The sequence below is a fragment of the Polistes fuscatus genome, unplaced genomic scaffold, assembly GCF_010416935.1.
Source record: "Polistes fuscatus isolate 324 unplaced genomic scaffold, CU_Pfus_HIC Scaffold1, whole genome shotgun sequence".
NCBI lineage: Eukaryota > Metazoa > Arthropoda > Insecta > Hymenoptera > Vespidae > Polistes > Polistes fuscatus.
The window spans coordinates 12,309,032-12,336,591 of NW_025112997.1; the positions used below are offsets into that span (position 1 = coordinate 12,309,032).

Consider the following 27,560-nt stretch of genomic DNA (forward strand, 5'->3'; position numbering starts at 1 on the left):
CTTTGAGTAATTCTCAATAGTACATACAATATATTATATATATACATATATATATGCATAAATACAGAGTGTCGCAAAAAAGAAAAATGTTACCACACCTTGATCGTTTATAAAAAGCGTTCATTAATTGACGTAAAATTTGCTTTCAATTTTTCAGTGTTTTTTCCTTTTTTTTTTTGTCAAGTGTTTCCAATTTTCAAAATGTGGTAATATTTTTTTCTTTTTTCTTTTTTTTACAACACCACCCTGTATATACATATATACAAATCTTCTTCTACTAATAGAATGAATTATTTTATCATCATCCGTGCCTTAACACTAGAAAGACGGGAGCTTAGTATATACCTATATTGCCTGAAAGCAGTCAAAATGACTGCATTGTGAAAAAATAACTAATGCGCAAAGAAATTTGTTTAACAGTAATTATTAATATATTTTATATCACTAACAGTCATATAACAAGTTATTAATAAGTATTAACAATAAAAAAATGTATTTTAGTTCGAAAAAAAATAATTTATACATTATCTTGACATTTTAAGCAAATGAAAGTGCAAATCTTTTTGGATGTACATTTTCCGCAAACATACTTTTTACATTTTTGACAAATATTATTTGTTTTGTTATTGTGGCAAAGTCGTATTTGACAAATTTTTCGTTTGGTAGAATCTGTTGTATTTGAAGATGTTGCAGTTGATACTTGTGGGTCTTCCTGTTGTGATGAATGTTTCTCTCTTTCAGTTGTGTAATCGGCGGAAAGCTGTTCTGCTAATTGAAACAGGAATTGTTTTCGTTCTATTTTTATTCCGGTCACTTCTTTATAAAGGATCCAAGCATTTATTGCAGCCAAATCTAAAATGTTAAAAAATATTTGGAGGGGCCATCTACGAGAACTAGATTTCACCGTATATTTTCTGGCCATTTGATCTGTCATATCAACTCCAAATTTTGTTTGATTATAAAACTGAATAGAATCTGGTAACATTTTTCTATTACTTTTATCAATTTTTACAAATTTATGCCTGGAACTTAGAACAGCCACTCTTTTGTTCTGTTTGCTTTTATATATGTAAGGACACAATTTTCTGATCTATATAGGAGAGTGGAAAAACGAGGCATTTTATCCTTCGATTGTTTGGCTGCTTTGGGTAATTCTCTTTTATTTCCTCTAATAGTTCCAACTAATGTAGTTTTTTTGTTCAATAATTTCGTCGCTAGTGACATGCTCGTAAAAAAATTGTCGGTCGTGACACTTCTTCCAGAGCCTGTATATGGTTCGATAAGTTTCAGAACAACGTATTCGCTTAGAAGCATTGACGATGGTCGTTGTTCATCTTTCCCCAAGTAAGCAAAACCATTCAACACGTACTTGCTAGTAACGTCTGATGCAAGCCAGAATTTGATGCCAAATTTATTCGGTTTATTAGGCATATATTGTATAAACCTGCACCTAGCTTTTGTTGGAAATAATTGTTCGTCAACTGTTATGTTTTGCCCTGGTTGATAGCAAGCTTGACTATTTTCAATAAACTTGTCCCATATATCTGAAACCAAGGCAAATTTATTTGTTCGGATACGTGTACTTCTTTCAGTTCGTTTGTCAAAACGAATAAATCGTAGAATTTGCTTGAACTTATCTCGGGACATAGTTCTTCTGAAAAATTCGGGACCCCACTTGACTGACCATAAATAACTTAGTTTTAAATTTTTTGCCTCGTAGGCTCCACGAGCATATAAAATGCCAATAAATGCACGTATTTCGGTAGTGTAGTTGTCCAATCGTAATTCAAAATTCGGCTGGCTTCTTCTTCTGTGCACTTTTTTATATGTTTGATAATATAATCATTTATTATCAACGAGAATGCACTGACAAGATTATTTGCCATAACGTTTCTTCTTGCGTAGCCTGTTGGTCCTGTCACACCCTTGAAAATACACGTAGATGGTAGCCTTCCGGGAATACCGCCTTCGTCAATCTTCGACCACACAGTACCATCTGCAGCTGTTTCGGTCTCCTCAGAGGTATTTTCAGTTTCTTCTTCTGAACTAATTAGCACCCTACGCCTATTCCTGGGCACATTGATGACATTTTCATTTTCATCGTTGGTGATCGCCTCTTCGTCGCTCTCTTCAGCATCAGATGTCTCACTTTGAATATGATCCGATTCATCTTCAGATGATAGTTCCCATCTCGTTGCATTTGATTCTATATCGGAACACTCTTCACCTATCTCTCTTAGCTTTTCAAGTAGTTCTCTTCTGTTGGACATTTCTTTTATGAACTTAGAGCGCAAAAGAAATCAGCTAAAAACGTGTTAGAACGACTGGCAGTGCATATAGCAAGCCTGACAAAAGTCGACACGTATCGTCGAAAAAAAAAGACGAGCCGTATCGATTATAGTATTTGATCATACACTCAGTGATCCTCCTTCCCATCTGAATTACGTTACAGCGCGTTCAAAGGGAACAAAGCGCGTAGCCAGGCCTGGCATAAAGATTCGAATAACAATTGCGAATAACAATAACAATAACTTTAGTTATTGAAATGCTGCAACTTATCAAGTATATATCGTAATCGACAATTTATCATGAACTTGTATGTTATCATGTTATTCCAATCCAGAGCCGAACTGGTTTTTCCAAGCAGTCAAAATGACTGCTTTTCGGCAATATAGGTATAACACACATGTATATACCGGAAATGAAGGAGAGGGGGGCAACAACAATGATTAATTAACCCATTTATATGTTGTAGAAAAAGTCACAAAATTATAAGAAGCTATGTCATTATTTAAATAATTATTTTTTAAATTGAAATTCAAAAGCAGTCAAAATGACTTGCTTAGGCAATCTAGTGTTAAATACCGTTCCCGCATAGCAATATCGTGCTTGTCGTCCGTCAGAATAATTTCATTGCACAGTTGCATCGATTTAACTAGATTTTCTTAATAACTAATGAAAACTAGAATATCTTTTAATAATAATCTTTCGTCTGTCACGCGATTGGTGTGTTTAATAAACGTTAAGAGAAAAGATTCTAAAAATCTTGACGAGAAAACAAAAAAAGAAAAGATAGAGTTGTGATAACGATTTTAACAAACAAATGACAAAATGAAACAATAGAAAAGAAAAAAAAATAATTCGGGCGTTTCGCGGAACGACTAGATTTTTAGCTAATTAATTAATTAATTAGTTAGTTTAAGATGTTTCTAAAGTATATGAACGGGAAAAAAAAGAATAAAAAAAATCAGACAAAGTATCCTTCTACCGTATACACGATATAACATTATAGCGATGAGACATGAGTAATAATACGTTGTAAAATAAATTTTAAGCATAGATAGAACAATTGCGTATATAAAATTGCAACAATCTATAAAAGTAAGGAAAGAAAAGAAAATAAAATAAACGGAGAAAATAAAAAATGGAACTTAAGAAAATATGAATTAGCAAAGCTAATGTTTATCCATTTTCGAATAAAAAAAAGTCGAAATTTAATCTTCGAGTAAAATATATACAAATACATATATGTGTATACGTAGGTGTATATATATAATATAATAATAATAATAATAATAATAAAAAATATGATAACATATATATATATACCTACATATAAAAGTTATTATATATACTAAAATTGATATTAACTCTTACCGAAGAAATAATCGTATTAAAGAAAAATTATTTCATGGTAATATCATAAATAACAAAGAGAAAAGAAAAATGATGTATATCTACGAGTCAATCGATGATACTAAATGATCTACCTATCATAGCTTGACATTTTGTTAACTCGTTGAAAAAGGAAACGCAAGACATTCAAATGGCCAGCCCTAATATTTTCTCTATCTGCATATTGAGTCATTGATAATCCAATAAAGAATATGAAATGATTAATAACATCGGATATGAATGTTACATTCGCGATATATTTATACGAATGCAATTATTCAAAACCGTGATATTAATTGCAAATTGATTAAACGACAGAATCAATTTTCATATATATAACATAGTCAAATGTGGAGGGGGGAATTATCCTAAATTTACTTACTTTTAGATGACCTTGACAATTTATATTCGGGGTATACTATATGCTCTTTTTAATCTTATTCATACTTTCTTCTCTCTCTCTCTCTCTCTCTCTTTCTCTCTCGTATTTATATATATATATATAATCTGCATCATAATTCTTCTCAATTTTCTCCTTATTCCACGAAATATAATACTTAAAAATTTATAGCTAGTCACTCTCTCTCTCTCTCTCTCTCTCTCCCTCCCTCTCTCTATTTATTATTAGAATTCGAAATAAATATTTAAAGTTCAAATAGATTCGATATTATAAAAAAAAAGAAGAAAAGAAAAAAAAAAAAAAAAGCAATTTCATTGGGAAGGCTAAGGCGCTTGTTAATATTTTTATCTTACAAAGGAGTACTATGCTTAAATGAAACTAACTCCTATGATTGGATTTAATATGAAGAAAAAAAAGAAAAAAAGAAAAAAGAAATACAAGTTTACAGATTAGAGACAAGACAGACGAGAAATATACATAACGTATTTACTTTAACTAATATTTACACTTGACTATTTAGCTGAAAAAAGATTATTCCTTAGGAACAATAATACATTTTTACATTACAAGAATTTATTGTGAAACATACTTACAATTAGATTTCTTTCTAGTTATTTTAATGTTATACATAAATATATATTTATGTATATTACGTATCGAAAAACACGTCGATTATAAAAGACTATTATAATGGAACCAATTTATTCTATTGAATTAGAACAGATTTCAAAAACTTACTTAAATAAGACTTCTTCGTACATTTTAAGACTCAAAATGCCAATCATTCATTTAAATTTGTTATTACAATTCGACCAATTAAATTTTTGTCTAATTAAAAAATTAAGAAATGAATAAAAAAAAAGAAAAAAAAATAAGGAAAAAAATCTAGAATCATGGAAAATTTTACAAAAAAAAATATATTTATTGACGGTACGTATCGCGATCGCGTTGAATAATTTTCTCTTTTTTTTTTACTTTCTAATGACTAAAATATGATTACTTCTAATCGCGTAAATTATCTACAGTATCACAAGAAAAATCTATAATTATGTTTAAAATATTTCTTTCAATAGGTATTTTTGACCAAACAGAAGCGCAACGCACAGTTTAAAGGAACAAAATAATGTGATTTGTAGAAAATCATCAAAATTAATAGAAAACGTACATCGCGTATAGTTTTAGTTTTTTTTTCTTTTTTCTTAAATAAAAATTAGATTATTTCTATTCGGACCAAGAGAGAAATTAAAAAAACCAAATAAATAAATAAATACGACGAAATTAGCAGAATCGATATTATCAAAAATGATCATTTTAATATAAAATTATTCTACATATCTTGCTCTCTTATCTTATATTATAGGATCAAAATTTCGGAAACTAAAATAGGAAAAAAAAAAGTAAAGAGAGACAGATAATTTCCAAATAAAATTTTCAATATCATCAACTTTATTCTTGCTCGCGATGATTGGTTATTGATACGCACAAAAAAATGTTCGTAAAAGAAGGAGAGTATTATAAACAAAAAAAAACAAAAAGAAACAAAATAATAACAGATTACTGAAAAATAAAAAAGAAAGAAAGAAAGGAAAATAAGAAAAAAAACGATAAAATCAAAATGAAAATTTATTCCGTGGAAAAAGGGATTCGTTGTTATAAATATCTTCACCTTCGTGGTGTTCCTCTTGCGAAACCCTAACTGATACTAATCTTTCTTCTTCTTCTTCTTCATTCTTTAGTTTAGGCAAGTTGCCTGTTTCGTAACGACGTTTTTCTGCCTATTGCGCTGTTAAATTGTCGCACCATCGTTTTCGTGGGCGTCCCGTACTTATGCGACCAATCGGTGACTTATCCCGTGCAATTCTGACGATTCTTCTGTTGTCCATTCTGCTAATGTCCTTTTCCTTGCATGGGTCGTCATCTGTGGATTAGTCCTATTCCGAGGCAGAGTGTCGTTTCTATGAGCCACTAATCTTTCTTAAAACTAAAAAATCTTTTTAGACAAAGGGCTGGCCACGTTTTGTAATATCTATAATGCCTAATTTTTTTTCGCAAACTTTGAACTAAATGAAAATTCTATATAATGCATCTTTCTCTGTCTCTTTCTCTCCTTATCTATCTCTATCCTTATCTCTTACCCTTACCCTTATCCTATCATTTCTTTTCTATCCTTTTATTTTTATTTTATTCTTTTTTTACTTTAACGTATATTTTTTTTTCTTTTTTTTTTTTCTATCTAAATATTAACATTTAATAACACACGTATATACACACACGTATATATATATACACACACATACACAAACATACACAAACATACACACACAAAATACGGTATACGACGAAATGAATGTTTATAAATCGTATACCACTTGCTTGTCTGCCAGAGTAAGATTAGAAAGGAAAATTCTAATATACGATTTACATCGGAGCAATACACATTTTCTATCGTTAATGAAAAAACGTTAGAAACGTGGCGATAACTATTGCAAAGATTTATAATTAGATTAAATTGTTATTCCTAAGGTTACAATATATAATATATAAGTGAGTCATATGTATGTATATTATATACATATATGATAAGCCAATATATAATTAGTTGTACATACACATTGAATCTTAGAACAATAGAATTTTGTCGTCTATGCGTACTCGTTAATAAAATATATATAGTACAACACGTATATGCATAATATATTATAAGCATATGTGTTTTGTTCTATATAATATATAAATCATATAACATTGACGAATGTTGTACATACGTTATATGATTATGCATGTTTTAAACAATTATTATCGATGCTAGATATGAAAATGCGCGTAGATATTTTAGAAGCATACTCCCACATTTTTTAAAAACGTTGTAAGTATTCGAAGAGATAAATAATATTGATTGTAACTATTTAAAAAAAAAAGAGGAAGAATTAAAAAGAAATTCAAAATAAAGTAACTTAATCTCTTCAGAGAGAGAGAGAGAGAGAGGAGGAGAGAGAAAGAGAGAATAAAATTATAATAGTAAGGAACGAAAGTATAATAAAAACGATGCACGATACGTAGTATTCCCTAGAAATGTTTAAATGTTATATAAACGATAGGTAAATACGAATAAGATAAAAAAAAAATAAAAAATATACAAAACAAAGAGAGAAAGAGAAAGAGAGAGAGAGAGAGAGAAAGAAATGAAATGAGAGATTAAAAAAACACGAGAATCATGAATAGTACGAAATAAAAGGAATAAATATAGATATATAATTTTATAACAAATAAACACACACAATAAAATATTCATCAGGTTTTATATTTTCGCGGTTAAATATTTGTATATTTAACTGATAAATACTTTTTTTTTACGTAGAAATATGAACAGAATATTGTATATTTATAAATCGTCGTGTTATAATATAATATTTGTTTAAATAATGAAAAATAAATTAAAAAGAAAAAAAAGACCTTAAATAATTTTTCTTTTTTCGTTTTTATTGAAAATTAATTCATCTCTCTCTCTCTCTCTCTCTCTCTTTTTTTTCATCCATCTCTCTTTCTCTCAAAATGTATTGTGCATAAAAAGAAAAATAATAATGTATATATACATATATATATGTGTATATATATATATATATATTTACACGAAGTTACTCAACGTATATTATAACCAATTACACACAAAATCCCTGTAGTTTATTTAAAGAAAATAATAATTAATTATTCAGCCAAATTTTTTAAATCAATTATCTAATAAATATAATTAAATAAATTGATAGCTAATCATATATATAAATTAGCTATAAATAACGTTATCATTATTTAACATATAAACATAATCTTTATTTTACCCGCAAAATAATTCCTTATTAAAATCAAGAAAAAAGAATAAAATCAACTAACTTTTTAACACTCATTTTTTTCTTTCATTTCCAAACTGCAGTTTTAAAATGATTATAATACAGAAAATTTTTCAATGATCTATAAATAACATACTAATTTGCTGTAAGATTTGTTCACAATCCTCTCTCTCTCTTTCTCTCTTTTCCTCTTTCTTGTACTCTTTCAATGAATGAATCATACGAAAAATACTTTAATAAGCCTCGGTTTGTGCTCAAAGCCCAGGGGGAAGGGGGTATGGGTATGGGTATCGGGATAGGGATAGGGATGGGGATGAGAAGGGAATGTGAGGAAGAGGAATTATGGGAAACGATGGGGAAGGGGAATGGTGGAAAAGAGTGGGATAGTATATACATATATCATAAGATATGAGAAATTATCTGGAAATGTAAACGCGCCGTTTATAACGCAGATCGCAACTTATCTTTCAATAAAAATGCATAATAATCCAACCTAATCTATCGTTTCTTTGTAAATAGATCTTGTGAATTGTATGTTGCGACATTTTCAAAATAATAATTCTTTCCACCTATGTATATATACATAATGAAAAAGGTAACGATCGAGATCGCATAGAAAAATAAAATTCAACATCAGAGATTTTGCTTTTAATTAGGTCTCATATAGAACAATAATATATATATGAGAAAAAGATACGGCGAATTCTCGGGCTTCCGTTTTCTATAAAGAAAAAATAAAAAAAAAAATCACTTTCATCCGACCGAACTATAACTGTTAATTATTAACCCTTTTAGCTACTATGAAAAATTTCTGACTGTGCGTTAACTTATTGTTGGATCTGCATTAATATAAAATAACACATCGGTTAAAGGGGAATAATAATATTTTTATTATCATATATTTATTTTAATATATGTATATATACCTATATATATATATACCTAGGTAGTCCTCGTGACAGTCATCATGGCATTTAAAAACACTTATGATATAATATAAGAAAACAAAGTAATCGACAAGTATTATTAACCCTTTGCATTGCCACTATCAACATTGTTCCTTTTCAATTGTGCTAATTAAAATTATAATATATACATATATTTATATAATCCTATTAATTTAATATGTTTTTTATATTATCTATACGTGCTATCTTTTATACGTCAAATCGAAAGAAAGAAAAAAAATAATGTTTCATTTCGTTTAGAAAAATAATTAATTATTTTCTATTTCGTCTAATATTAATTGACACATAACAAAAAACAAATCAACGTAATGCAAATGGTTAATAGGTTAACAAATAAAAGACTCATTGTTAGCAGAAAACCGCTATAGTGGCTAAAGGGTTAATCGCGTTTATCGAAAAGATAAAATTCATTAGATGTAATCACGATCGAGTTGGCGCCTTTTTTCTCTTTAGTTTCTTTCTTTTTTGTTTTTTTTTCTTTTAATCTTCAAAGTTAGCTATACCTATCTCTCCAACATTTTATAATAAGCCGTTTCGTTGACCATTTACCTCGCAGGTCTTATTTATATAGACCTCGAATATTCTCGTTGTTCGATCGATTGCCGAGATCCCCGTGGTGGGCGTAAAAAAAAGGAAAAACAAAAATAAAAGGGAAAAAAGGAAAAGGATAAAATAACGTTATCGAATAATAATAATAATAATAATAATAATAATAATAATAATAATAATAATAATAATAATAATAATAATATAACTTTAAGATACACTTTTCTTCGAGTAGTCAAGAAAATAACAAAATAAAAAAAAACATAGACAAATTGTAAAATTTCCGAACTAGCGTATATATATACATTATAATTTAACGAGTTATAATTTAAAAAACAATAGCACACTATCCTTCTCTATCCCTATCTCTCTCTCTCTCTCTCTCTTTCTCTCTTTCTTTAAACAAAAAATCGTCCACCTAATCAATCTATAGTGTTCGACAAAAAAATGTATATGTTTCACACTTCAAAAAACCATGATATACCATTGTCATTGCACTTTAACAATATTTTTTTTTTATTCGAAATATCAATTTTAAATTGATTTTACGTTCCTCAATATACATATACAACCGTACTAACGTAATTTTGTCATTATTGTAAACTTTATCACTTGTTGGGTGCTAATACCCGTGATTAAAGTGTGTGTATACATTTTTTTGACGGATCATGTATTTTCTTCTCTCTCTCTCTCTCTCTCTCTCTACCTATCTATTTACCATATAATCGATACTCGATTCGCCGTGGAAAATAACCAAAAAGAAAAAAAAGAAATTAAAAAAAAAAAACGAAAAAAAGATCGTTATGGTATCACAAAGCTTTTATTCCTCTACACGCATCTTCCGTTCTCAATACCTTTAAATACATACATGTAATCATACCCCATGCGAGAAAAGACAACGAATCTAGTCGACATACGTTTACTTTGAAATTATTCATGTAAGTATACGTGTAAATGCCAGGACTTTTATCCGTCGTTTAAATTTGCATATGTGTATATATACATATATACATATATATATATATTTATATGTTTAAATGCGATGCAGCAAACAAAACTCTCTATTATTATCTTCCGTCTTATGTTATGTGTATTGTAATTAACTATTATACAGACGTTGTAAAAGAAGATACAAAAAGTGATCCCGTAATGTAAAACTTTTAAGAGATTAAATCATTTTACGAATAACGATCATTATTATTATTATTAAAATCATCGTTGTCATCGTCATCATCATTATCGTCGTCATCATCATCATTATAATCACAATCATCGAATATAATTATTATATATTATTATTATTATTATCATTATTATATATTATTATTATTATTATTATTATCATTATTATTATTATTATTATTATTATTATTATTATTATACATTATCAATCCGTCTTCGCCGTTCGCATGTTTGAAATAATTAAATCTACTGAAAATGAAATTAAATACAAAAAAAAAAAGAAGAAAAACTAGAAGAAATGCAAATCAGTTGATAAAAAGGCAACTTTGATTATACTTATTCCAAATCTCGTGCGAAAGACTATGAGACGGATGCCGTGTTAATTGTTGGCAAAGAATAGAAGAAAAAATTGTTAAAAAGTTCCCCTTGTAAAAAAAGAAGAAAAGAAAAAAAAGGAAATAATAGAAAGGCAAGTGACTCCACGTGATGATCAATGTTCATGAAAATTTCACGCTTTCGGTAGTTTTTAACGATGCAGCTTAAAGTTAAGGCGAATACCTACTCTCTATTATGTAGTATATATAATATATATATATTATAATTTTATGATTAAAAAAAAACGGTCAAGATTATTAATAAATAATAAGAAAGATCGAAAAATTCAACCTAAAATGATAAAGGACCATTATCTTATTCATGCTATTAGGCGATGTTTAAAAATCGATTATTAGATTTATCGTATGGAGTAGTCGTCAATCGATTTTACGCTTCACGCTGCTAAATCACGATGAGAGTCACACATTTTATCTATAATGATCAAACATTTCAAATGCGAACGATTAAACGATGAGGAAAGAAAATTAAAAATAAAAAAATAAATAATAATAGTAATAAATCAATTGTAATTAACTCAAAAGTGCAAAAATATACAACACATTTAACGTTAATTAACATCGATATCGATTTATTTCTTATTCACATTCCCTAGTTTTAAGTAGAAAGTTTCATAGGGAAAATATTTTCATAATATGTTCTAGAGAGTGTTATATACGTATATATATACATATATACTATGATAACATTTTCTTGAATAACGTACATACATATATATATATATGTGTGTATGTTATATTCATGCGATATCGATAAGAAAGTTCGTATGCACGGTGTTGGTAATGGCTTAAAGTGAACCATCAAGAGTTCCGCGAATTATTAATCGAACACTAAAATGTTTATACCACGTTTCGTCAAACATTTAACGTTTCTACGTGCATTCCCGTACCCCTCGATCCCCGATCGTAATTAATTATTCTATCATTTTGAAAAGATAAATGATAACAACAAAAAGAATCACGGCGGAAACGAAATAATAATAATATTTCTTATCACGTCTGACTTAAACAACAAAAGCTAACAATAAGATAAATCAATGCGAACACGTCACGGATATTTATTTTTTTGTCTGCACGCTAAATAATGATCGTAAATTTTATCTAGACCGAAATAAAAACAAATTAAAAATCCAAAACAAAATAATAAACGTATAAGTATACCTACTTTATATATTAAAAAAATAAAAAAATAAAAGAAAGAAAAGAAAACAATAATAATAAAAATATAACAAATTCAATGAAAATCGATAGTCGCGATTTTAATGAAAAATGTAGCCACAACTCGACGCGATACCTATATAAATAACTATATATATATATAATAAACTGAAAAAAGTCAACGTCAAAACGTATAACGCGAATAATCGCATATCGATATTCGAGTGAAAAGAGCAACGTATGATTTTTTGAACGTATATATGCATACGTAAATATATATGTATATATACACATATTTATGGATTTATATTAACGAGTCAAAAACGATCGTCCTCCAATAGGTGCTCTCTTTCACCAATACGAAATTCGTATTAACGAGAACGAAGATTCACCATGTGAGAACGGATATACTAGGCAATATGAAAATTCAATGATCGTAAACACGGCCTTTCATATGCATACATAATATTTTTATACGACGATAAAGCTCTACTTGCAGTATTCCATAAGTGTTATGAAAGAGAAATAACTCATTGTCAGATTAAATGATGATGGAAAATGATGAACTTTCTAATCGATAAAATTAATAACATATTCTTATCCGTGAAGAAGAAACAAAAACATTACTTCAAATGAACACATAAAAAAATACAATATACTTACGTATTTCTAATCTGCAACGTTTTATCTATTACACGATAAACTAAAATGATATAGATTTGTTTTGAAACTTTTCGAATATTTACATATAATATGCACACACATACACACACACACACAAGTACATGTTTATGTCATTTTTCCCCATTTTCTTTGAAGCATATAATCATAATTGAAATCGTGTAACCCGTCAAAGAGGAACGGTTGCTTTATTGCTTTACTATACGGGGAGAGAAGAGGGGTGCTTTAATATCTATATAGGGTAACTTAAAAATTCCTTTGACCAACTGAAAAATTGTACGATATTTTTGTTTCGAGAGTTGTGTCAAAGTCGCGTTAAAGTTCCGTTAGAGTTTTTCTTTTCTCGGTAGAGTGACTTTTGGAACACCCTGTATTATTAAAAGACAGATAATATTTATTTAAGGTAAATTATAAGTTTTGTCTCCTCTTGTTTTATATATAAATAAGTTCAATATAAATATAGGCGATAAAAAATAACTCATCTTTAAAAAAAATCTATCACATAAATTCGTAATGACATCATTCTTTATCAAAATCTACTAATATAATCAAAATCGTGAGTTCTTGAAAAAAGAAAAACATTTCTTTATTTTTCTGTCGCAATCGATCGATTCAAACTTATTTGGGCTATCCTCCTAATAAGGAAAATTACTCGAGATTATCTGTTAAGTGATTTTTTACGTTCTCGTTTAGAAAAGTTTACAAAAATATATATAATAATATTTATTCATATCTATAATTTTCGTTTTTATGCGACTACAACAATACGCTATTAAAATTAATTAAAACTTTACGATCTATTTAAAAAATAATATATACACATATATATAAATAAATAGTTAAATTAAATATAAAATCTAAATTGTAAAAAACAGAAAACACAAATATACGATATCAAACGTTCATATAGGTACAATAAAATATCAAATTAACTCATGACGTAATCTGGTAATTGGCTAAAAGTAGAAAATGTGCTTAATTATTTGTCTAACTGTAAAATTGCGAATAAAATAATATATATATATGATATTATACTAGTTTAAACACGATAAAATCATAGGTGAGAAAAAGAAAGCGTATATGAAAGAGAATCGTTTATAGATTAAGAAAAAAAATAAAATTTATCTATATATTAGTACGTACCAATAGGATCTCACGTTTAAACGTTTTCCGATAGGTATAATTGTCAAAAATCATTTGGTGGGGAGAACTCAAGCTTTGGCTAAGCACAACGATCAATTTCGTTTTCATTAACGTTTCTGGCTTGCTGAATATCACGTCGATATCAAAAATTTCTTTTTTTTTCCGCTTCTTTCTCTTGTTTTATTTTTGTCAATCTAATTGATATAACATTTATAACGCGTTCTTGAAATATGCAATAAAGGTTTTTATTTACTGACAAGTGATTAGGTGATGAAATAATTTAATAATTGAAATTGGCCGGCATTTTAAAGTGAAAATTATTGATAAATAATGTTTAAACTGTTTTAATTAAAAAAAATTGTTTTGGGTAATTTTCAAGGTAAGTGAAATCATTACTCCTATCTTATTTTATAAATATATGTTTTAATATACGTTATCGAGAAATGTGTATTAACTGAATTATTGACATCTTTGGCGAAAGAAAAATATTATTTTATAAAGCTATTATCGCATGACATTGTATTTGATTGAGAATAGAAAAAGAGAAAGAGAAAGAGAGAAGAGAGAGAGAAAGAGAGAGAGAAGAATCGTTTGAACGCGCGTCAAAACGACTTAGGAAGAATGCCAAGATCGAGAATGCCAAGGAAACTTCATCTTAACAAGCGTGTCATCTTATGCTTGCTTTTTTACTACCATTTATTGCTCCTGACTCTCTTTCTACTCTAAATTGAACAACCTTTTACTGACAATATTATTTTAATTATAATTGAATGAAATAAAAATAGAAATACTAATAATTTATATACGTTATTCATTCCTTGATGTATTCTTATATATTTATTAATATATGAATGCAAGACTATTATTATAATAATAATAATCGTATAGAATAAAAATAAAATCTTTTTATAAATATTTTTACAGCTTTAAATAATCTGATCAATTCATATCATATTTTGTTGTAACAAATATATTCGTAACTTTGTAATATCATTGAAAACACGATAAAGTAATAATACCGTTAACGATACGATTATGGATTGAGTAACTGATAAAATTCTTTTCTCAACCTGATATTCTTGATTTTTTAACACGTATACTTTTAAACTTGTGTATAGAGTTACGAAACTACTAAAATATTTTTAAAGTAAATTCAAGCTATAAACAGCTTCAAATGCTTTTTTAACAATACTCGTGGGAATCTTTTTAGATCTATGTTACAAATAATTTGATCACAGCGTTTATCGTTATATAAATTTATTTATTGGTAACATTTAATATCTCGTATCTTTCATTTCTTTTTTCAAGCATTCAAATATTCTCAACAATTTCGAGTTTTCAATAAAAATACATCTGGATGTATAAATATGTACATAAGTATATTCATTTCGTCGAAAAAAAGAAACTCTAATGTCGAAAAAAGAAAAAAAAAAAACACATTTTTCATGTTGCAGGCAGATTACAAGGCAATCCATCGATGATTAAAACTCAAACATCGGAACAATAACGTCCGATAAAACAGTCGATAATCCGGATATGTAAAAACAAGCAAAAAACAAAAGCTACACTATACGGACGAATATCATATCAATCCTATAACAAATCGCGATTATGGCAGAGTCAATGTGCACGATGTTACGTTTGATTTTGCTCTTGGGAATTTTAACAAGAGGAATAAAATCTGTCGATCTACCGAATAAAGAATGGTGGGAAACAACACTCGTATATCAAATCTGGCCAAGAGGATTTCAAGATAGCAATGGCGATGGTGAAGGTGATTTGAAAGGTACGTTATTTATCTAATACACGTAATCAATTTACGTATATCCCTTTCTCTAAATTTGGATAAATCCTTTCGTTTTTATGTTCACAAATTTAAAAAAAACTACACCCTAAATATATAAATCGAGTATAAAAAAAATATTAATAAATCTTTTTCTCACCGTATTGGAAAACTTTTATACTGGAGAAACTTCGAATAGTAGAATAGTAATAACGTTTTTTTGAAATTTACACCATCTGAAACAAAAAAAACAATATATAATTAACTTAATTTCAAATGTAATCTTATTACCAAAGATACATATCAAGTGTGGCAATTAATTCGATACTTTGATATCAAATTCATTGTATCAAAATCAACATCTTGATTTGAAAAATGGATCAAAGTAATTGAAAATAACGGAGACTATTTCGAGTAATAACGGATGTATGATTATTTTATAAATAAATAATAAATTTGTTTAAAAGACACCGAATATCAATTGCTACTCCTAATGAATCTGTTTTACATTTGATCAATTTTTTATCGACAGAATAAATGACCGATTTCAGCGCCTCTATTGATCATCTTAATAATGCGCTCTATATTATCGACAGAAGAAACTTTTTTTATAATCTACGTTATATCAAAAAGTCAACGACTTTATTTTTAAAAAAGTACTGATTGTTATATATACATATATTATTAAATCTAAACGTAGTTACTTACTAACAATTAAAACGCTTCATAATTATAATTATTGTCGATATTATACGAACAATTCTTACGAGAGAAAGATGTTATTATCATAAATTTGATTCATAAAGTAAAAAATTAAAAAAAAAATTTCTCAAATATAATCCTATATACATTAAAATCTATTGTATTCTTGACCAATGAGATACATGCAATAAAAAAGTTATACTTTTGTTCTTTAATAAACTTAAAGAAAATTAGACGTTGTAAGATAATAAATGTTAATTTTTATAATTACCAATTTTAACAAAAATATACACCTTTATCGATTTTATCTTATAAATTATACGGTAGCTTCGATAACTGATTTAATCATTGTCGGTCATATTGTTTTCTTTTCCGCTTCGTTAACTTAGGCGCGAAATTTGAAAAATGTAACTAGCTATATTGTACTTGTATTAATCGAATTCCTATTTATATAGAAATTTAACATAAAACAAGTATATATTAGAAATATATAATAATTATATTTATAAATGATGCACAACAACACATTTTAATGTTACAGGCATAATTAATAAGCTTGATTATATTAAAGAACTCGGAGTTGAGACAATATGGCTTAATCCAATTTATGAATCTCCTTTGGTTGACAGTGGATACGATGTTTCTGATCATAAATATATAAATCCTTTATTTGGAAATGTTGAAGATTTTGATACGTTGGTAGAAAAAGCACATAACCTAGGTATTTCTATCTTATTTGATTATTCTTAACATACATGTCCATGATAAATCTCATTACATTTTTATTATATAATAAACATTTTTAAACTTTGTTTTTCAGGATTAAAGGTTATTCTAGACATAATACCAAATCATTCTAGCATCAAGCACCCATGGTTTTATTTATCTGTGAATAATCGCGATGGTTACGATGATTACTATATTTGGTCAGATGGGAAGAAAGATGAGGAAGGTAACAGGATACCACCCAATAATTGGGTAAGTATAATTCAAAGGGATATTTGAAAATATTATTATAATATAAGAAACAAATAATATAAGAGATAATATTGTTTAACTAGGTAAGCACGTATAATAAAGATAAAAAAGGATCTGCATGGACTTGGAATAACACTAAAAAAAAATGGTATTATCATAAATTTCATGAGAAACAACCAGATCTTAATTTACGAAATAAAAATGTCATTGATGAATTACTGGTATGATAAAAACATTCAAACAGCTATATAAATCTTATTTGTTTTAAAAATAAATAGTAAATGATATTTTTCCATGTAACAGGATATTTTCAAATTCTGGTTAGGAAAAGGTGTAGATGGTTTTCATATAGATTCGGTACCATATTTCTTTGAAGATAAAGAATTACGAAATGAACCATCTGTGGGGAGTGGTAATTATACTTTTGGACTCAAAGAAAGTACCGAGCTTCTTTATGTATTTCGTGCCTATATCAACAATTGGGTAGAAGTAAATAATGCGTCTTCAAAGTAAGTTTTATTTTTTGCTCACTAAATTAATATCAAAATGATTTTATTGAAATGCAATCATATATTTATTTTTCAGATTATTAATAGCAGAATCATATGATTCTGATTATAATCTTATAGCTTATTACGGTAATGCTACACACGAAGGAATTGAGCCTACTAATGTACGCTTCATCAATCCTATTCACAATAAAACAGATGCTAGTTATATTAAAAATGTAATAGACGAATGGTTTCAACTTCTACCAGAAAATGCAAGCACTAATTGGATGGTAAGAAAAAAATGCATACATTGTAGAATGGTTAATTATTCATGAGAAAATAAATCGTTTATACTGAATAAGTTTTTTATTATTGCAGTTAAGTAATCAAGATTTCTCAAGAGTACCATCAAGAATTGGATTAAATCGAGTCGATGGACTTCATATGCTTAGTTTACTTCTGCCTGGACAAGCATATACATATTATGGCGAAGAAATAGCAATGTTAGATTCCAAAATTTCGTGGGATAGAACGATTGATCCAATGGGTTGCGGTCAAACATCAGACACATATGAAAATTTTTCCCGAGATCCAGCGAGAACACCCATGCAATGGAATAACAAATTATCTGCTGGTTTCTCTACAAATGAAACTACATATCTTCCTGTACATCCTGAGTATGCCACTAGAAATGTGGAATATCAAAAAGCGCAAAAACAGAGCAATTTAAAAACATATAAAAAATTAGCTAAACTTAGAAAAGAACCAGTTTTTACTCACGGAGATTATGAACTTAAATCAACTAATAACAACAACGTACTTATTTTAAAACGGTTTGTATATTCGAAATTATTAAGAACATATATATTCATGACATTCTATTCTACTTTTCTATTCTACTTTATTATACGTTTATATGCAGATCGTTGCAAGATCATCCTATATATATAATTATTGTGAACCTGTGGATTCATCGAGAACAAATAAATCTGACATCTTTATATCCAGATATAAATGATAATTTAGAAATTGTAGTATATTCGAGCAACGCCATATATACTACGTGAGTATATATAAATTTGAAAAACAGTATTTACTACCCGACTATTGAGATAAATAATATTAATTTATTCTTTTAGAAATACTGTACCAAAAAGCAATTTTATGCTTACGGCAAATGCTGCTTTAGTATTAAGAGGAAAAGCCAATCCTACTTCCACTGTACCTACTATATCTACTATCAGTACAACAGACAATACAGCTTCCAATTCTACAGATACAACTATATCAAGTATTAAACCCAGCGATAAAACAACATCTTCTACGACTAGTAAATCAGAAACGCCACAGACGAATAGTACAGAAATCACAACTAAAAACACAGGTAGCACAACGACCGAAAAATCAGGAACAACAACGACAGATAGTACAACAATAAACACAACGACACCAAAAACGCCACAAACAAATAGTACAACAATAAACACAACGACACCAAAAACGCCACAGACAACTACAGACTCAAATAACTATTCAGAAGTAACCACCACTTCTACGTTTATTTTTATATTAGTTACAACATTGACTGTTATAATATTTCCTAAGTTTTTAATTATCTTATACAATAATATTTAATAAAATAAGAAATCACATAAAATATATATTACTTTATTTTAATCCTAAAACTTAAAAACTGAATTTATACTTTATCAATAACGAAATATTCACATGTATCGAGATGTAACAATGTACGAGATGAATCACATCGAGTTAATAAAAACAAGTTCAGCTGTGATTTATAAATTGACTTCATCAGATGACATATGCAAGACTACTAGCAATAACATAGATACAGTTGAAGGTATACGTTCGTTCAGAAGAGAACAAAACGAGTTTATCTTGCGTTAACGCAAAAATAAATAGTTTCCAAAATATTTTTTAAACTATATACAATCATTTTATATTAAGTCTTCTGATAATTTCAATAACAAATGTGGTCAATTTGATTAAATTAGAATTTTATCAAAAAAAGAATAACTTAAATAATAAACTTGACTAATATGTGAAATAGTTCATAAAAAAATTTCTAATTTCATAAAAAAGTATTCAAAAAAATATTTCTGTCCTAAGGAACTATTTATAATAGATGCCTAAAGAGGTAAACATAAATGAATATATGCTAACTTATATGCATATGGATAAGAATACTATTTAAAAAAAAATAAAAATTAATTACTACAAGAATACGTGACTCATGTTATTCGTAAACTTACGAAAGTGAACTATGGCATTTTGTATTATCCTATAACAATAATGCACTTAATACACATACAGGATTTCGGTCAATCTATAAAATGTGTTTCAGTGGGATGTGTTTAGAGCACAGGAAAGGGAAGATAAGTGATCTCAAGCTATTGTAAGTGAAACAAACTATGAAAATTTTAAAATATGCCCCCCTTCCAGCGCTCTAACACAGTCAACTAAAACATATTTTATAGATTGTCTGAATATGTATACATATATACGTATATATATATATACACACATACATACTCACGCGACATTATGTGTTTATATATATAGTCGGTTTATATACAGTCATTCTTAACTGACAGTGAGTGAATCCTAGTCAGCTATATATATATATATATATATATATATTATCTCGTCGTATGTTTTTATTAGTTCGTTACTGTTATCCTACGAAGAAACATCGAAACTAAAAATATAAAAGAATGGAACGCGACGAAAAGATTTGTTGCTATTCTTGCAAGAAGATTTACGACAGTATGAGTATAAACATAATCGAACAATCAAATTTAAATGGTACGCCGATTGATCTTCTTTTATTTGTTAATTAAATACGTTTATTTACATTTGTTATTTATTTTGCAATTATAATAGTATTTGGATATTTTATGAATGTAAAAATAAAATATATAAAAGAAAAAAATAATAATAATGATAAGGAATTTCTTTCTTTCAGACTGTTACCACAATTACAACGTCACACCGTCTTGGATGAAAACACGATTATGTTTATTTTGGATGTTATGGGCTACTCTTGTACTGGCTCTTATAACTTCTATTTTTATGTATTGCAATGTCTCATGGCAAACATGTCCTAACCCGATCAAAAATGTTCAATAAAATATGATGAGTTTATTAAACTTATTTGTTAAAGTAATGCTTTTATAATTATCTGAGTAAAGAAAACTGTAATCGCGGAAAGTAATGATAACAAGATTTACAAATGATTTATAAAACAAATATTATATAAAAAGAGAAAGAGAAATATATTTTAATATCATATACATATATTACATAGATAAAAAATAAAATTATATTTCCAATTTATTTTGTATAACAATCGAGAAAGATTATTTATTAATAATATAGCATTTAAGTGAAACTTAAGATAAATACACAATAAACAAATATATCAGCGTCCCCAGTCAAAGATTTATTTATAGAAAGCAAGAAATCAAGAATACAAAGTTCTTGCAGTTACTTTCACTGTTATATTATAAGCATAGCAGGAAACATGATACTATAATAATCACACAAAGCTAAATCCTTAATAAGTGTGATCGGATTAAATACAAGAACGGATCACGCGTTAACGTAATAACAGCTAGAAATATCTATAAATAAATACAGAAGTGTATAATAAAATTGTTTAAATTAATATTGAAAAATTATAACATTTGTTTTGACAAATTTTCGGAATGACCCATATTTTTTTTAACAACATTACAAGTAAAAATTCATATCTTCAAATAAAAAACAAAATGTAGTAATTTTGGGTGGATGGATTGAAAATTTTTCAGCCTAATATAAAAACAATATTGTTCACTTCACTCACGTATTAATAAATCAATATTTATTTCCTGGCTTGCTTCTTTTTTCTCTTTTGTAACATCCCGTAAATGTATATATATAGAAAATTTTTTTATTTCTTTTATTAACTTCCTTTAATCTTAAGATGAATTTCAATATAAAAACAAAGAATAAATAATTAAATCTCGCGCCTTATTATATCTGTTGAAGTAGTCGTTTCGATAAAAATCGATGTGTACCAAAAACAATGGTGTATGACATGCAGATTATGGAGTTAAACAAATTAACCGAAGTAAAGTACCGAATCTAGACATTGTAAACCCCCGAGTCAATAAAATACAATAATATATTAAATCAGTAATTCCAAAACATTTGTTATTCTAAGCACCCTTGCTGAATTCAGCTTTTCTCAAAACGCCTCTAATAAAAATTTAACAAATTTACCTTGCAAGAAAGTTAAAAGTTTTTTCTATTAAAGGATTGTCAAAACAAAAAAATAGAACGCATTTTATCTGTAGGGTTCTTGCGAACAATTAATACTAGCATAAATGAAAATAGAAATAAAATGATAAAAATTAAGTAATATTTTATGGAATATGAAGAAGCCATCGTTCCCAAGGATGCCTGGATTAAATTTATTTTTCATTAAAACTTTTTAATTTACGTCGTAATAAATATATATATTCTATTCAATATAACAAAATATAAATTTTGAATAACAAAAAAAGCCAACGTAAATTAACTGACAGATAGAAAACATTTTCGAAAACTTGTATCTTTCGAATTTGAAAAAAAATAACAACAAAAAAAGCATACCAGAAGAAAAAAAATATATTATACAGCCCTGAATTCCTACGTGTTCTCCCTCTTATCTCTCATAACGTGATCATATTTCATACTGTTTTTTGTTAATTTCAAGAAGTAGAAAGCGAAGGAATAAAAAGAATCGTTGAATTGTTCGACAGGGAGTTGCGCAAAAGAATCATTCGATCTCATTCGAGGGATGTCAGTGGATGCTGTTGGGTGGTGTTTAAGCTTAAGGTGAGTTACAAAAAATAATTTATTTCTTTTTCTTTATAAATCTATATTATACGTTTTATAATTTCTATCCTAAAAACAAAAAAATATCACGATCCCTAAAAAGATATATAATATCATTGTCTATGTTTATTAATAAATTAAATTATATCTTTAAGATTGTGTGTGTAGATTCGAATTAAGCTACGCTGGATAAGAAAGAGAGAGAGAAAGAGAGACAGAGACAGAGATAGTTTGGGGTGAGTGTACAGAGTAAGCAAAGAATTCTATTCCAGAGTTGAAAGTTCTCTATTTGTTCTATGATCTACATGTATACATATATATTACGGCCTTGAAAAAATCGTACAGTGTAACTATGGAGAGTGGGAGACAGAATTTAGATAACGACGAAACGAAGCAGTCGTCTCGACCGTCTTCAGTCGTTCCAACGTATAAGTCTGAGACGGACGAGACTAATTTGGTTTCCTTTGATCAACAATTAAAATCTAACGAACTTTTAAACATGGGAAAACAAAATGGGGGTGAAAGTGATCTCGATGACGGGACAAAGGAGAGAATGCTAACGGACGAGAGTAAAATTTCGCCGACTAAAGATGCCACAGAGGTAATTTTTCTTTTTTTTTTAAATCTCTTAGAAATTTGTTACAGTTGAGTGGGAAATTATTTTTTTTCGAGAGAGAAAAAAACAAAGCGACAAATTATAACAAAGTTGTAACCATTGTATCGAATTTATACACATTTGACATACATTCGTTAGTACAGATTTTTTTTCTTAGAGAGTTAAAAAATCAATATATATATATACATATTGATTGTTCGCATATTCGATAAAAAAAGTTAATCTTTTTTTTTTTCTTTTTTTAAATTTATACGATATTTTTCCTTCGTACTTCGAAGAAATTAGGATGAAATTTACGTAAGAAGTACATGGTTTTTCCAACATAATTGGGCGTTTACCATGACGTATTCACAATATGAATAAAACATATTACTCTTGTTTTAAAAAATAAATAAAATACAATAATTTCTTTTAAATACAAATATTTCATCTATTTGATTGGTTATGAGATATGTTGTACGGATTAAGAACTATAAAAATGTAAGTAAAAAAAAAATCTTTGGATACCTTAACCTTTTTCTGATCCATCAATCAGTGCAATACATCGAGTGCAATTTTATTTTTAGAAATAATAAATTTAAAATAAAAATTATTTATGACTTAAGTTATTGCTTCACTTAACTTGGTAAAAAAATAAAAAAAAAAATACTTGATAGATGAAAGAATTATACGAAATTACGTCATGCTTTTGCTTAGTGACATAGATTTAAATCAAGAAATAATCATAATTAATTATTTTTGTCATTGTTAGATTCAGATAAAACTATTTTTCATTTATAGGTTAAATTTATATCAGAAAATGGAGATGCAAAAATCGATATTGAAACTCCTAAACAGACGCTTTCTGGAATGGGAAAAGAAGAGTTAATGAAATTTGCTAATGATCCATTTTGGGTTCGCCTACGATGGTTTTTATTCATTAGTTTTTGGGTATTATGGGTCTCTATGCTTGCTGGTGCTATAGCGATTATTGTTGTAGCACCAAAGTGCGTATCACCTAAACCTAAACAATGGTGGGAAGAAAGTCCTATCGTTAAATTACAATTTTCTGATTCGCCTACTAAAGATTTAAAAGGTTTCAAATCGCTCTTGAATGAATTAAAGGAACAGCATATTAAAGCTATTTCTTTACCGCCGATAATGAAAGGAAGTTTACAAGGTATAAATAAAAAGAGTGATAATTGTGTTCGCTATTGATAATTATTTAAGAAAGATAGATGCTTATTTTTATTTCCATGTATCATTACTTATTTAGGGTATACGGATAATTTCATGGAATTAGATCCGCAACTAGGTGATTTAAATGATTTAGAAGATCTTGTAAAAGCTGCAAAGGAAAGAGATCAGCATCTTATTTTGGAATTAGATCCTAATTATTCTTCCATGAACCATTCGTGGTTTGAACAATCTGTTAATAAGAAAGATCCCTACACAAACTACTATATTTGGGCCGATGGAAAAACTACTCCTGATGGTAGAAGACAACCTCCTAATAATTGGGTATAATATTCTTATAATTATTTGAATACTATAGTTACCTGCAAGCCTCAAGTAAATTCATCCTTTCCATATGCATGATTGTATGGTTATTTATATATTTTTTGATTAAAAAGTATTTGTTGTTATATAAAATCTTTAGACTTATTATGTTAATTATTTTTAATATAGCTAAGCGTAAATGGAGGTTCTGCCTGGGAATGGAATGAACAAAGAGGCCAATATTATCTTCATCAGTTTAAAAAAGCTCAGCCAGATTTGAATTTCTCTAGCTCATCTGTGATAGCAGAATTTGGAGTAAGTTATTTTTTATTTAATAATCTATCTTGCATGAATTTATTGATGGATTAACATAAATTTATTTATTTTAATATTATTTTATTTCAGAATATTTTGAAACATTGGTTGAAATTGGGAATTAGTGGTTTCCGTTTAGCAAATACTCAATATCTGACAGAAGATCTTTCTTTACGGGATGAATCTCTTAGTTCCATACCAACTGAAATTGATGATTATCAATCATTGGTTCATGTATACACGCGAGATAGACCAGAAAATGCAGAAATTTTAACAAAATGGCAAGAAATAGTTTACAATGAAACTAAAGGACAAGGGTAATTAATTTTAATATTTAAAAATATAAAAAAATATATTATTTATTTTTATTACATGATGAGATTTTAATAAAATTTCCACAGCTTATTTGCATTGCAAAATGACATTGGAGCAGATATTTTAGAAGTTTACAACGAGAAAAAAACATTAATTAGTCTTCCACAAAGTTCACAGTTTCTGACTACAGCAAATGCTAGCATAAATGCAACTACTTTAAATAAAGGTATTTCACAGTGGATAAATATTTCATCTTGGCCTGGATGGGATGTAAGCATTATTAAAATAAACAAAAATATCTAATATATATATACTTTTTTCTGTAAATATAACAATATTTACTGATTATAGCTAAATGGAGAACAATATAGTTTACGACAACGAATGGCACCAGATATAGCCGATAGCATAACCCTAATGTCTATGCTTTTACCAGGAACACCTATTCTTAGATTAAATGATACATTATCTGCCAAAAATGAATTTGCAATATTAGCTAAAGCTCGAACGAGTGCGACATTCCTTCACGGTGAAACTGATACTAGAGTCGTAAATAGAACTGTTTTTGTTTATACAAGGTAAGATCTTGTTAAATAGTTATTTAGTATATGAATATTTTAATAGCAATTTACTTAATATATAATAATCGTTAAATATTTGCTGATAAATTATTAACAAGTAATAGGGAATATTAAACATAACTACTTGCTTAATAAATTTACAAAGAATAGACCAATTGGTTTTATTCATATCCTAACATAACACAAATTGATCCATTTAAAGTTCAATTGTTATGTTCAAATTTAGTCTTTACATTGATATTTGAGGTATATAATTTCATATAATACTTTCATATAATAAACTAACCAAAGATTAATTTACCTTTTTTCATGCTACCTTCTATGTGTCATAGGAGTTGGTGAGTTTACTAACATACTGCATGCATTTCTTTGCATATAATTTCAAGTAGATCTTTTATCTAGTATATGTAATTATAATTTATGTGGTTTAACCTTTTGCACTATAACAACGTGCGAGACTCGTGATAATTTATGACCTAAATATGAGAAACATAAATACTACTTGTGGTGAATCTTGCAAATTAAACACAAGCACCAAATTGAGTTAAATTATTGTGCAATGGGTTATTAATAACATGCACGAGTTGATTAATGTAATCAATAGACTATCAAATTCTTATATACACTAGTTTTATTTTTTAATTAACTTTTAGGCTAAAAAGTGGTAATCCAGGGTACCTAGTAGCATATCAAAGTGAAGAACATCCTACGATTATAGATATATCATCTATACCTGGAATACCCGAAGAAGTGACTATACTGTCGTGTAGTCCTAATTATGCTCCACAAGGAGGTGTCTTGAAGTAAGTACATAAAATCTAGGATATTTAAAATTAAAACATTACAAAATCTTGTTAAATTATTCATTGATTTTTCAGGGTAAAGTTATCTTCAAATATGATACCTATATTACCTAAAAGTACATTGATTTTAACTTTTGTTCCCAAGGATGATAACAATTAATGCATTTAATACTCAATATTTATAATTAATGTAATTATTTTATGCAAATGATTTGCTTGATGTTAATTACAATTACTATATCATTAAAAAGTGTTGCAAAGTATTAAAGAGTTGTATATTTTTTAAATATTATTTACAATTTCAAGAGAAATATTTAATATTACATATTGTGCCAATAAAATCAAGTATAATAGAACTTCTGTTTTCATACATATTTGCATTTAAAGAATATTAAATGCTAATTTAAATCATAAGCGAATAATGATAAATCTGTATCTAATAGAAAAGTTTGCTTTTTTACAACTGATTATACAGTAATTCAATCTTATTAATTTATTTTTTCTTATGTACAAATTTTTTGATCAACAACAAACAATTTTAAATACTCAGTAACATAAGTTATATATATATGTATAAATAACTATAAACAAAATTGATATCAAATTCTAGAAAAATTAGTGACTTT

At 27.7% G+C, this 27,560-nt stretch overlaps 3 protein-coding genes across 6 annotated transcripts in view; all 3 read left to right on the forward strand.

Annotated features, from left to right (window-relative positions):
- The window catches only part of LOC122518839 (sodium/calcium exchanger 1), a 106,297-nt gene extending 90,778 nt beyond the window's left edge, over positions 1–15,519 (forward strand). The window contains exon 9 of the mRNA XM_043637974.1: positions 15,445–15,519. Within this exon, the coding sequence (XP_043493909.1) occupies positions 15,445–15,475 (31 nt within the window). The 3' untranslated portion in view covers positions 15,476–15,519. The remainder of the gene's footprint in view (positions 1–15,444) is intronic.
- Positions 15,520–15,537: 18 nt separating this feature from the next.
- Positions 15,538–21,114, forward strand: LOC122518871 (maltase A3-like). The gene is made up of 11 exons (XM_043637990.1): positions 15,538–15,776; positions 17,017–17,196; positions 17,296–17,453; positions 17,537–17,674; positions 17,757–17,962; positions 18,039–18,234; positions 18,323–18,777; positions 18,867–19,007; positions 19,084–20,102; positions 20,630–20,770; positions 20,931–21,114. The coding sequence occupies exons 1-9, from the start codon at positions 15,602–15,604 to the stop codon at positions 19,577–19,579; spliced, it is 2,145 nt and encodes a 714-aa protein (XP_043493925.1). The 5' UTR covers positions 15,538–15,601; the 3' UTR covers positions 19,580–20,102; positions 20,630–20,770; positions 20,931–21,114.
- Positions 21,115–22,743: 1,629 nt separating this feature from the next.
- LOC122518884 (maltase A2) lies at positions 22,744–27,197 on the forward strand. Of its 4 annotated transcripts, none has more exons than XM_043638027.1 (12): positions 22,744–22,825; positions 22,981–23,061; positions 23,171–23,426; positions 24,222–24,600; positions 24,697–24,941; positions 25,110–25,235; positions 25,326–25,552; positions 25,637–25,820; positions 25,902–26,128; positions 26,464–26,469; positions 26,785–26,934; positions 27,010–27,197. In XM_043638027.1, the coding sequence occupies exons 3-12, from the start codon at positions 23,178–23,180 to the stop codon at positions 27,092–27,094; spliced, it is 1,878 nt and encodes a 625-aa protein (XP_043493962.1). In that variant the 5' UTR covers positions 22,744–22,825; positions 22,981–23,061; positions 23,171–23,177; the 3' UTR covers positions 27,095–27,197. The 4 variants fall into 4 exon arrangements, with proteins under 4 accessions (XP_043493962.1, XP_043493952.1, XP_043493977.1 ...); XM_043638036.1 differs by having other exon boundaries at positions 22,750–22,825; positions 22,994–23,061; XM_043638017.1 differs by having other exon boundaries at positions 22,981–23,426.
- Positions 27,198–27,560: the final 363 nt, after the last annotated feature.

Excerpts from the sequence above, each read along its gene's own strand:
- LOC122518871 (XM_043637990.1), top strand. The coding sequence starts at position 15,602 with ATGGCAGAGTCAATGTGCACGATGTTACGTTTGATTTTGCTCTTGGGA. Across the intron at positions 15,777-17,016 it reads TGGTGAAGGTGATTTGAAAG|GCATAATTAATAAGCTTGAT; the intron begins GTACGTTATTTA and ends TTAATGTTACAG. Across the intron at positions 17,963-18,038 it reads GTAAATAATGCGTCTTCAAA|ATTATTAATAGCAGAATCAT; the intron begins GTAAGTTTTATT and ends TTTATTTTTCAG.
- LOC122518884 (XM_043638017.1), top strand. The coding sequence starts at position 23,178 with ATGGAGAGTGGGAGACAGAATTTAGATAACGACGAAACGAAGCAGTCG. Across the intron at positions 24,942-25,109 it reads GACAACCTCCTAATAATTGG|CTAAGCGTAAATGGAGGTTC; the intron begins GTATAATATTCT and ends TTTTTAATATAG. Across the intron at positions 25,821-25,901 it reads CATCTTGGCCTGGATGGGAT|CTAAATGGAGAACAATATAG; the intron begins GTAAGCATTATT and ends TACTGATTATAG.